This window comes from Biomphalaria glabrata, chromosome 12 (genome assembly GCF_947242115.1).
Source record: "Biomphalaria glabrata chromosome 12, xgBioGlab47.1, whole genome shotgun sequence".
NCBI classification, from domain to species: domain Eukaryota; kingdom Metazoa; phylum Mollusca; class Gastropoda; family Planorbidae; genus Biomphalaria; species Biomphalaria glabrata.
In genome coordinates, this window is record NC_074722.1 from 10,436,307 (window position 1) to 10,449,271 (window position 12,965).

Below are 12,965 nucleotides of genomic sequence, written 5' to 3' on the forward strand. Positions count from 1 at the left end.
CACATTATTGTTGTTAGTCAATTATTTCTGTACATTGTTCTACAAAACATAGTATTGCGCTCATGTGCAAATGTCAATAGATATTATACTACACGATTACATCCCTCTTGATTCTTTAATTCATAAAATCCATGTATCAGAAAAAGTAACAAATTCAACTTTTCGTAGATTAGAAGTCAATTCAGCTAGTGTCATCGAGTCTCTTTGGTTAGCTGACAACTCTGCCTTTGCGTATGGTGTGACACATGGCATGTGTGACCATTCATTTTGAAAGAAGTGGCTCTTATGTAGTTGGTAGTATTTAGGCGTAGCTCAGGTGATTTTCTGGTAGTTCTGAGCCAAAGATTCCAGCTCTATATAGACAACACGACGCCTCGCCTCAGTTGAAACGTTTGGTATCTGAATGCGGATAATTCAACATCCGTCGCCTCAGCGTGGCGCCTCGTTTAAAGGTCTAGTTGTGGAACTAGATTGGCTAAGAACGAGAAGCAAACAATGCCTCTTCGTGCTACAATGAGTGAGCTTTTTGTTTTCTCTTTCGGGTTGGGGATGGAATAAATAGCCGGGTAACCCAGTCCAACAAGTTTGTCTCTCCGTTCTAGAAAAGGGGCCGTCATCAATAGCTGCAACACGACCTTGTGGCGGTTACAGAAAAGAAATATGTTGAAATTCCCCTTGGTTAGCGCGGCCTTCAGTCGCTTATAGCAAGCGGTACCCAATCTTACTAATGGATTCTGCCATTGTGGAACCTTCAAACAGGACATGGGGTAAAGAGCTCACGGTTCACGCTTGGCCGTTGGATAAAATCCTTTTTAACGGTCACCTGGACATTGGCGCCGATTCCCTACTGGACATTATTGACAGCAGCGCTGAGATAACAACTTGAAAGTCATAAGCGTTGTCAGATCAGTTTGTTTTATCAGTGTATTTTTTTTTCTTTAGACCTGATACCATTTCTTACACGATATGACTGATGTAAAGTACTATGTTTTGCCTTACCTGCACTTGTCATGGTTCAACTTGAGATTGTAATCAATCGATCTACGTAGCCTATGACTTGTTTAAAAAATGAGGTCATGATGCTTGATATACCTACCAGCAATTAGAATGTCGTCAATAATGACGTATGAACCTTTAATACATTGAAGCATTGCATTCAAAATTCCCTTTGATAAATCTCAGGGGCTTAATTGTGGTACAAAACATAAACGTGACCATCAATATCGTCCTAGAAGTGTATCGAATGTTGTGAGACAAGATGCTTCAATGTCAATCCTCATTTGCATAAATTCTGACAAGGCCTACCGAGAATATCTTCACATCTGGAATGTTAGTGATCACATCTTCAGTAGTCTCTTTCGGGCGATGTCCCTGTTTGCTTTACTTAGTTCTTTTTGGACAAAAAACTATATTCTAACTTTGTCATTCTTGGTGGATACAACAAGTGAGCTGACCCATTTAGTAGGCGAGTGTCCTGGAGTTATAAATCCACCAGCTTGCATTTTCTAAAGCTATATTTCGTAGCGATGTTGCTAAGCGACGTGGTAGATGGATAACTCCTTTAGCATTTTCCTTTAACATAAAACTTGTATTCTCCTGGTAGTGTTTCTGTGGTTTTCAACTTTTAAGGAAATTCTCTTTGTAACTCGTCTTCTGCCATGGATTCAATGCTATCTGTTGTGGTAGTCCTAGTAGCCCACTTTTTGTCCCCTAAACATTTCCCTAAAGGCTTTGTGACATTTCATATTGTTGTCCTTGCTAAGGGTAAACTTTAGTCCTTGACTTTCTTGTACCTTTTCACGTATCTCTGTTAATAAACAATAAGCACATCTTATGGATTATCATAGACCCTACCCACAGTCTGTAAGAGAATCTTTAGGTCTTTGACAAAGTTGTCAGAACTTTCTCTATTTGTTTTCTCTGATGGGCTCTAAATCTATCAAAAAAATCTGTTATTTTGTCTCTGGCTTAACTATATGTAGTCTCAATTTTCTTTCAGAATAATTGCAAATCACCCTCCTCATCGTCACAATTATATAGAGTATTGTAAACTTCCATGCCCTGTTGACATATCCACATTCACATTGCCAAAGACACGGTGGTTTGTCTTTAAAATGTATGAAAATATACTCCCACTCCTCTTTAAAAACATTACATTCAAAATTTGAATCAATTTATTTTTTTTTTTCATTCCGCATTTTAAAGTTGAAATGTTTTAAATTTAAATGATTGAGAAATGAAACAATATACAACACCAACCCAACAGTCGCCTGTTTGAATAACATTTAATAACCAAAAGTGAATCATTAAAATAAATTCGAACTATCAATCCAGTATTTCAGCTCGTATTGTAAATTTGATTTTTTTTTTACTTTGTGAGTGAACTTGTTACTTTTAACTAATTTCTACTATACACTTGTAGGGCCAACTTAAATCTTTCCGCAGGCTGGAGTTGGCCCGCGGGCTGTATTTTTTCCCATCACTGATTTGTAAAATAGAAATATATACATAGGTCTGTGATCTCGAAGTTGGCACTATTGACACGATGAATTGATTTTACTCTATTCTAGATAATCCAAGCCCAATGTTTTTATTTTGTAAACAAAAATAAAAACACGTGTTTTAGTTTTAGATCTATGTTATTTCTGAAATGGGAAAGAAAAGAAAAAATAATGATGCCTCTGAATCTTCAAGATCTATGGATGGAAATACGGTATTTATGTAGATCTAGAAATCTAGATAGATCTATATATATTTATTATTTAATATTAGATTTTCATTTTGAATTTTGATTTAGATCTAGATTTTTACTTTTACTACTTTTACTTTTACTACTTTTAGTTTAGTTTTAAGTTTAGTATAGTTTACTAGTTTAGAGTTTAGAGTAAGTTAAGTAAGTTACAGTCACAGTACTTCAGTAGTACTGTAGTAGTCTATAGTAGATATATTATTCTCAATTCTAATCTAATTCTCTTGAATTTTGTCACTCTCACTCACTGACACTGAGTCTGACTCAGTTACTGACTCAACTGACTGAACTCTCCGACGTCTCTCGGTGACTCACTGACTGCTCAGTAATTCAATAACAATAAGTCACAAAGTGCTATCGTCTAGAATCCTCAAGTCTAGTCACAGTCTAGTGTAGTGTGTCAGGAACTTCAACTCATTACTTTCATACTTTGTTGTCTGAAATCTAGAAAAATAGAGCTCATTCTTCAGAAGTAGAACTAGAAGTACCCCAATCTGAATCATTTCCACACAAATGTTCAATGTTGTCAACCACTTCATAAGTTTATAAATATAATAGAATCTATACTTTACATACCTAGAGTGTCCTAGAGTAGACAGCATAGTGTCCTACCAATCAGACCAATGTTTCACTATTAGTGACTATCTTACTAAAAAAAACAACTCTAGATACTCAAAGACATTTTAGACAACCATTTCACAAGTGACTAAGGCAGTTTAAGATTTAAGGCACCTTAGACTTGCTTACTTAGAAGGCCAACAATACTTTCAGGGCTTTTGGTCACCTCCAAATTGAGCGTATAATTATAGTATTTATTCGTATGGTGAAATAGGTCTGTTACTGTTCCCCTAACAATAAAAATATGTATGTGTGGTGCTGAGACTTGGGTGCTCTTCATAAGACATAAAATTTAATAAGGCATATAATATAATATTGGCCATTCACTCTGTAATTGTAATGTTCATACTCTGGCAGGATTGTATGGAAGCATTACTTACCAATAGAAGGCAGCTGCGTGGGTCAGACACTTATCTTAAATGGGAGGTGATAACATGCCTAGGGTTTTTTGATGAGATTCATGGAGGATGGCCTTTACAGAGGTGTCCCCCCATAAGTGCTATAATTGTGACCAATTGTGTGGTATGTGCTTGGATTATGGTCTTGTTGGTTCTGGGTTTGAACCCTGCCCTCCCCCATCCCATTTAGTGGGAGGTTTGGGCTTGCTAGATCTATCTATTCTAATAATCTTCAATCTTGAAGGAACTCCTGAAACATGTAAATTCAAGACATACTAGAGGACAGGTAGATTTTTAAAATCTTGTCACTATACTAATTACTAAAGATATGAAAGTCTGTATATTTAGATACCTATTATAGATCTCATATAAATCTAGAGAGAAGTAGAGAGTATTGTAATCTAAATCTAATTGTGTTGAATCAAATCTGGATTTACAGTATCTTAAGATGGCATGACTTTTAAATATATTATATTGTTGGCTTATAAAATCTAATAAAATACTCAGAAAGGCACAAGAATAAAGGCACATTCCTTTTTCCATATAAAATTTGTACAAATGCTCCTTCTTCCCTAGTGCTATTAGAGCTTGGAGCCAGGAAAACCAGTGACTTGGCAGAGTTCAAGTCATTAAATAACATGCATGACTAGATTGACCTAGGTTTGCCACGTAATCATCATCTTTTTTTTTATTTTATAAGATAAGATATTATATCAAAATCAATTTAAGATCAGATGTCAGAGGGCTATGTATTTTGTTTTTATGTTTGGCCACCTTTGGAATAACAGTATAGAAGCATCTGTGCATTAAAATGTGTATTTTAGAAATTCGTCTTTGGAAAATTGAATCCGAGATCCCAGCTGACTTTGTATTGTAAGTGATAAACAACGAACTGTCTCAAATTCGGATTCAAAAGCATATGTATCTGGTGAAGTAGATATTGTCAAACATTCTTTCAGGAACTCTTCATCCTTTTGTTCTGTTGTCTTCTGTGTTGTGTATACAAACTTAACGTATTCAATATTATAGAATTAGAAAATACATATATTGTGTATAATAAGCAAACTTTCACAACAATCTTGATTCAAATACCTTGGTAGCCAGTGTACTAGATATTTTAATACATCGAACCAGCACGACTGCACCCTTGGAACTATTTTTCACATTATTTATGTACCCTGTATTGTGTATAAAATCTTAATATAATCAATATTACCGAATAAAAAAAAATCTAAATGATCATGAACAATCTATAATTTTTCGATAATCTTGATCGCTTCACCTTACTGTTTCGAGGATCTCTTAACTTGTTTGTCTTATGTGCTATTTAATTTTGGAAGAAAAAAATCTTCACTAGATTTGCTCTTTACTCCTGGATGCTTTTCCCAAGAGCCCCGCATATTCTAGGTTACAGAAATTCATTCATGACCTATTTCTGTTTTAAATTTTATTAACTAATAAATGTCAATAATGTTTTTCTTAGGTTCAGTTGGAAGGCATATCTACAGTTGGAAATGTTGCAGACAATGACACAAACATGTTGGTGGTTATTCCAAAGAAAAAGGCCAAGATTAAAACAAAAGTTGTTGAGAAGAAAGTAAAAAAACTGAGCAAAAAGGAACGCAAACGACTTACTGACATCATCCAAAGAAAAGAAAACAAAGAGCGGGTATTTTTTGTTTTTGCATTGCTTGAACAACTAAAATACAATATATGTATATCAGGAGGTGTAGTGGCCAAGTGTTAAAATGTATGGCTCCAAGTGTTAAAACATTTAGCTTCTGAACTGGAAATTCATGATTTTAAATCTGTTTGAAGGCTGAGGTTTTAAAGCTCAGGATTTTTAGTATTTCCTTAAGTTCACCTAATGGATGGGTAACTGAAATTAGTTGTGGAAAGTTAAGGTGGTTGGTGGTTGTGCTGATCATGAGAAAAGAGTACTTGTAATCACAACAAATTTCCATAAGGATCAATAAAGCAGTCTTAGTCTTAGTCATAGACCCTCATTAATCATGCACCATGTATATAGGTGAGCCTTACAACATCTGTTCCATGGGCCACAAGTTCTGATAAGGAAACTTTACTTTTAAAAGAAATTATTAACAACTTTAACTCTTAACTATTAATGAAATGTTTTTTTTTAAAGAGAGCAAATTTATTAGAGGCATTGTCCAAAAATCAAGCATCTGAAGAAGAAATGAAAAGATTTACTTCAATCACAGAGGTTTACACCCAAAACTACAAAAGGTAAAATTAATAATCTAAAATTATTATTTAAAAAAACTTTCTTTTTAATAGCAATAATAAAAAGCTTCAAAGCAAACTAAGGAAAGTTTGTATCAACCCATATTTCTATGGTGCAAGTATAAACTATAGTTTTTTTTTGTTTTGCATTTTTGGTCACATGACTTTTTAATGATTTGCTGCAGAAACATATGCCCCATAAAAACTAGATGTTTTAAAGAAAAGCTTTATTTACTAGACAGTAACGAAAAGCAAAGAAAATAAAGATTTAAATTTGAAGAAAAATTAGTTCAGGGGTATGATATATTACATAGAATTATACACACCCTGAGGAGAGGGGCAGCAGAAATTAGGCTAAGGATTGGTTTATAAAGCATGCTTTTTTAAAACCTAGGCTTGATCAACACACAAATTTGTGACATTCTTTCAGTGATCTGGCTGTAGGAGATACATATGAAATGAAAATCAACTCCATCAAAAGAACAAAAAGGAAAAAGAAGCCAATGAAAGTCATAGAAGATAAAGAAGAAGATCCTGAATCGGAAGACACAGATCAAATGTCAACTGATGAGGAAGTAGAGGCCATAATGGAGGAACAAGCTTCTGCTCAAACAAAAGATGATGTTACAGTGGAAGCTAGCAGCATAGATAGTATAAACCAACCTGTAATTGTTATTATCTTTTAGTCTTAGTCAAATGGGCTTTGTTTTGCTGTTTTGATATTTGTGTATGTGAAATTTATTAAAAAATCCATCTAAATAAATTAAATTTGTATTCTTAAAAAGTACAATCATATTTTTCAAAACTTTTACTTTCTGTTTAGCTTCAAGCAGAGATTGAGCCTGCTAAAAATCCTGACTCAAAACCTGCTGACTTACAACCTGTTAAAAATGCTGACTCTAAGCCTTCTGTGTACATGCATTTGAATCGAATTCCAGAAATGCAGGTAATTAAAAAAAAAATCTGGATAATTTTATTTCATTTTTGGAACTGTGGGCAATTTAAAGTTCTTAATTCAAAGGTAATTTTGATAAATGGTAAGACCAGGTAAATTGTATTATTGTAGGTAGTATTTGGAGTAGGTCTGTTCCACTGTATAGATTTGAAACATCACAGCTACCATTAGTGATGTTATGTGTATATATTGTAATAACTTAAGTGAGGCAACTCAACGAGGACATTGACGTTTATTTACACTGAGACATGACAAACACAAAGAACATCTGCCTTGAGCACAGCATCTCCATATTGGCTCTAGACTTGGGCGGAAATCGTTAGTCTCTTATGTCAACATCCGACTTGTCTGGTCACTGATAGTGCGCACCTTCTTTCTGCACTATCTTGGATGGCGGTGCGCATGGCAAAGTCATAACATTGCCCCCGTCTTAGCACTTTTCGTCCCGAAAAGAAACACTGCAGCTGAGGTTTGACAGTTCAGGTGGAGGTCGATCAGTGGGAGCCACAGGCGGCAGGGAGAGTGTTCCCCACGAGGCCATCCGCATTGTTTTCCTCCAGTGCCGCTTTCTCTTTCTCCAGTTGACCAGGCTGTTGTTGCGATAATGACGTGGCCGTTTGCCACACAAAGAGATAGGATCGAGCACTGTTTTCTTCAGCACAGCCATTGATCTGACACGCTGTCTCAGCAGACCTTCCCGACAGACGCCTCTCAAGGGAGCTGCAGGTTCGCTTGCAGCCACGTTGCAAGCAAAGTCCAATGCACCGCAGTCATCCTCAGACAACAGTCTTACGTCCAGAAGATAGGTCTCTTCAGGTTCAAGTGGAAAATGTCTTCCTCTTGACAGCTCAGATTTAGAGTGGTTTGATTGACATTCATCTATGCCAATGTCGATGATAATGGTAGAAGTACATATGCCCTGTTGGTGGTTTTCTTGGCATCTAAATTCTATGTGTGATGCGCCGCACGTACAGTTCATGCTAAACTTCTGGATGCAGTTGTCAAGCTTCGAATTTCTCTCGTGAGCACCGACAGATAGGCAGAGGTCTTTAAGGTCCATAGCAACAGGCTTGAACGCAGAACCAACGTTGTCTTGCTCCGTCAGGCTCATTGAGGTACTGGTAACAGGTACAACAGGAACAAACGCTTCAGGCACGTAACAGTCTTCAGTTTCTTCATTTGTCTCTTTCCGTTCGATTCGGTACATCTCGTTGAGATCATCACAGCAATCGTTGTCACGTTTCTCGTCTTGAAAGTCACAACCACAAGACTTCCCCACAACACAGACACAGACGGCGCTCAAATCCCCAGCGTCTCCGTCACCACTGTTTGTGCAACCACAGTCTTGACCACGCAACTTCTTGACCAACGAGTCTACAGGCAACTGCTCCTTTACCGAGTCTACTCCTTCTTTCAGCTGAGACACCATTTTATCTACCTTGTTCCCCATACTGTTCATTTGTTCACACATTGCATCAATACCTTCATTTATCTTGCCAATAAGCTCATAAATCTCTGGTTCAATTTCAAATAGGTAGGACTCCGGATCTTCGTCTTCATCAATTAAGGCTTGCCGCAGACGAGCTGTAAGCACCTCCTTGCTACCACCAAGCTTCAGGCGTCTGTAACGAAGTTCTTGCCTTAGCTCTTTAACTAAAAGCTGGTCTAGTTGTTTCAAAGATGCCATTGTGCTAGAATCCTACCTCCTCTCGTTGAGTCGTCTATAATCCCACTTCTGACACCAATTGTAATAACTTAAGTGAGGCAACTCAACGAGGACATTGATGTTTATTTACACTGAGACATGACAAACACAAAGGACATCTGCCTTGAGCACAGCATCTCCATATTGGCTCTAGACTTGGGCGGAAATCGTTAGTCTCTTATGTCAACATCCGACTTGTCTGATCACTGATAGTGCGCACCTTCTTTCTGCACTATCTTGGATGGCGGTGCGCATGGCAGAGTCATAACATTATGTTGTAACCACGCTCCCGCGCTACACTAATGGTGCGCATCTGAGCACTACTGAACACGACTAGTGAAAGACATATAGAGACAGGAAGAAGGACTGTTGTGAGCCGGCTAGAAGTCATGGGAGTCTGAACATTCTGGTGCTGAGTGCTGTCCTGTGTGATACTAGGAAACTGTGTGGGAGACCTGGAGCGACACTGGGAAGTGTGTCGGTGGTCTGTTCTGTGTTCTGGTATGAAGTAGGACTCTTAGAACTTAGACATATTACTCCCTGTGACTTTATAGTAGACGTCCAAGTCTAACTAGTAACTATTGCTATTTCTTGATTTTTATACTAGTTATAATAAATAAATACATCGTTTACTGTTGCCGACCTGTCTTTCGTTGAGTGCCTGCCTTAGAGAGTTACAACAATATATAATATGGCTCTTTTTGTCTCGAAAGGCAATCGATGCGCCCAAATGAGTCACTGGTTTTGGTTTAATCTTGAGACTGGGCAGAATCTGGTGTGGCTAATCAAGCCAATTCTAGAACGGCAGACTTTGCCACAATTCATACATGTGTATGCCTCTGATTCAGGGCTAGCGGACAGGGCAGCTTTCTTTTTTTCCCCTCTTGATAAAGGCTGCTTCAATTCTTTTGTTCTCAGCGAGGGTTGTCCCAGCACGCACAGTCTGTCTCCATGCACTCCAGTCTTTGGCTATGTTTTCCCACATACTTTGGCTGATGCCTGTGGCTCTCATGTCTCGCTTGCAGACATCTCTATATGTTAGTCTTGGGCGGCCCTTGGGTCTGACTCCTTCCACAAGCTCAGCATATAAGATATCTTTCAGGATTCTACCATCTGGCATGCGGGTGACATGTCCGAGCCAGTGTAATCTTCTTTGTGTCAGGAGAGCATACATGCTGTTCATATTGGCCAATCTCAAAACTTCCTGATTGGAGACATGGTTCCTCCAAGAGATGCCCATTATGCATCTCAGGTAGCACTATTCAATCTGTGCTCTTGGTACATGTATGTTGACCAGCTTTCACTGCCATAAAGGAGAGTGCTCACAACACAGGCATTGTAGACTGTCAAACAGGCATTAACCTGGCACGTCTTAAAGCCAAAATGAAAAGACGTCCTATCTTGATAAGAGAGCTGCTGTTTGCCGATGACTCGACACTCGTATCTCACTCACAAGAAGGTCTACAGAAGCTAGTGAACGCCTTAGCAACTGCTTGTAAAGAGTTTAGCCTTACTATAAGTCTCTCCAAGACCGAAATCCTGGCACAAGATGTCGCAGAAATACCTACAATACATATAGGGAACCACACCCTTTCAGTGGTGCAGGAATTTACCTACTTGGGTTCAACAATTGTCAGTAACCTAGATTTAGACATCGAGCGACAAAAAGGATAGGAAAAGCTCTCCAAGCGCGTCTGGGAAAATGGTAAATTAACCACAGTGACCAAAATGATGTTATGTAGCAACATAGTAATTGCAGTAGTAGAAGTAGTAGTCATTGTTTAAGCATAAGATAGAGTGGATCTATTAAGACTCTGTTTAGCTGTGACATTGCATGGAAATACAAGCGGAAAATGATGTGTGAAGATGTCAAGTAGTATTTAGCTAATGTCTCTTAGCTATTCATGTTCCTTAATTTTGTGTTACCTTGAAACTGTAGTAATATGTGTTATGCCTTGCTTCACAACTTTGTAGGCGTCCAAAATAAGTTTAAAACATAAGAATCAAATCTGTTCACTGTTCAGCATACTCTAGATCAAGTAAACAAATCTGACCTTTAAAATAAAGCAAGACAAGTTCTACAAAACTCTACCAGGTTTTGTATAATCATTGGTTGACTTTGATCTATGTATTTAAATTAGATGTTTAAATCATTAAAAACTGTGGGGTATTTTGTAGACCACCCTCATTTGACATCCTCCTTTATGTTCGGTGCTTTGCAAATGTCAAAGTTACAGTGAAAAGTGTTTCTTGTTAGAAATATTACACACATAAATATCTTTCATTGTGTGAAGTTTGAGTTCTTTGTTTCTCTTTATTGGTAGGCAATATTATTTTTTAAAGATAATATATTAAATAAATGTATATATTGATAGATTAACATAGTTTAAATATTTATTCTCTTTAGATAAAAAAATGTAAAGAAAACCATCAAAAACAACTACAACACAAAAAAAAAGTTATTTTGAAACCAAAATATTAAAAAAAAAAAAATGTAATCTCATGTATTTCCACTTCATTTTATATTTTATTTCTTTTTTTCTTTTTAAGGCAGCAAGGTTAAAGCTACCGATTCTAGCTGAAGAACAGGTTGTCATGGAAACTATAAATGACAATCCTATAGTAATTATCTGTGGTGAAACTGGTTCTGGAAAGACTACTCAAGTTCCTCAGTTTCTTTATGAGGCTGGATATGCACAGTATGTTTCTTACAGACAGAAACACTTAATACACTTTTGTTATTTTTTTCTTTTTGTTTCTTGTGAGGACCTTTGAAGATCTTTTTGTTACTGAGTAAAAGCTAATGTGTAGTCTGTACTATGTTGGTAATAGAATTATAAATATGCAGTTCAGGCTTTTCTCACCTCCTACTTATGAAGAAAGTTTAAAGAAGTATACCATCTTCAATAACTTATCAGCTATTTTATCCATGAGATGAAGAGGAGTTTTCCCAGAAAACCACAGAGCTCTCAAAAAGTAATGAAAATGATTTTATAATGGGTGAAATCTTAGATGAGCAAATCTATGAAGTTGTAACATCTTGGATTTAGACCACTTTGTTGTATCCCATTGACCGGTTCCTAATCATAGTGTTCATATTGAATACTAATACACCCCTCTCTAAATCCTAGAAATAAGAGTGAAAATAGAGAAGACATGCAGCCATAAGTACTAGTAATAATACACAGTCTTAGAACTTTCATACCACCAAAGTTTACATCTTTAAACAAGGACCAGTGTAGTGAACAATGTAATTAGTAAATTCTATTAATTAAAACACTTTACATATACACTGAAGTTCCTTTATTTAAATTGTGCAAACCAAAAGATTATAAAAAAATTTCTTTATATTAATATCCCTCTCTTTGCTAACCTAAGTTCATGGAAAAGAAAATAGTCATCCATTGAGACAGTCAGACTAGCTTGCCTTGAGGCTTTACACATTAATCTTTTTGCAATAAATAATGTTAACTTTATACCTCCATACATTAAAGTTCTTATACCTCCTTTTTTATTTCTTCATGCATCAGATTTAATCATAACAATGGGTAAAATGTTACTAATAGACATTTTTGTTTCACAATATCAAGTCAGTCTGGCATAATCTGTGTCACTGAACCAAGGCGTGTGGCAGCTATCAGTATGTCCAAACGTGTGGCAGCAGAAATGAATTTAACAGACAGGGAGATATCCTATCAGATTAGGTTTGAGGGCAACACAACTCCGGAGACTAAGATCAAATTTGTAACAGACGGTGTCTTACTGAAAGAGGCTCAGCAGGTCAGTTAATTTCTTTTTTAAGTCCAACTCTATCATAATTACTGACATTTTCCATGTTCATAAACTCCTTATCTCTGCATTTGATTGCTTATAAAATAAGCTCTTAAGTAATGCACTTAGTGTTTGAAGCTGTTTAAAAAACTTCTCAAATGCTGTTTATAACAATTGTCTAATATTTACACAACAACCAATAAAAACAGTGAGGAGGAACTTGGAAACTTTTTTTCTTGCCAACTATGACGACTGACAGTGTAAAAAAAAATCACTAAATATAAAAGCTAAGTTAATTTACTTAAGATAACCAAAAAAATCTAGCAGCTTGACTTCTTCCATTTCATAAATTAAAAAAAACTGAAATTCTTGAAACCTATCCATTGCTCATTAGAATGTATAGTTGAGAAGCATAAACCACTTGGCTACGTATTATCAACTTCGAATCCCAACATGAGCTGATAAGTTTTAGCTGAGCGCATAAAGGCAGCACAGAAACCTTCTCTCAGATAACCCTTCCCTCAA

General features: G+C 36.5%; 1 protein-coding gene across 1 annotated transcript in view; it reads left to right on the forward strand.

The window, feature by feature from the left end:
- Positions 1–2,542: 2,542 nt before the first annotated feature.
- Positions 2,543–12,965, forward strand: part of LOC106070282 (probable ATP-dependent RNA helicase DHX37) — a 28,708-nt gene continuing 18,285 nt past the window's right edge. Inside the window, exons 1-7 of the mRNA XM_013230130.2 lie at positions 2,543–2,713; positions 5,249–5,434; positions 5,912–6,012; positions 6,440–6,674; positions 6,833–6,955; positions 11,220–11,368; positions 12,260–12,449. Of these exons, the coding sequence (XP_013085584.2) occupies positions 2,651–2,713; positions 5,249–5,434; positions 5,912–6,012; positions 6,440–6,674; positions 6,833–6,955; positions 11,220–11,368; positions 12,260–12,449 (1,047 nt within the window). The 5' untranslated portion in view covers positions 2,543–2,650. The remainder of the gene's footprint in view (positions 2,714–5,248; positions 5,435–5,911; positions 6,013–6,439; positions 6,675–6,832; positions 6,956–11,219; positions 11,369–12,259; positions 12,450–12,965) is intronic.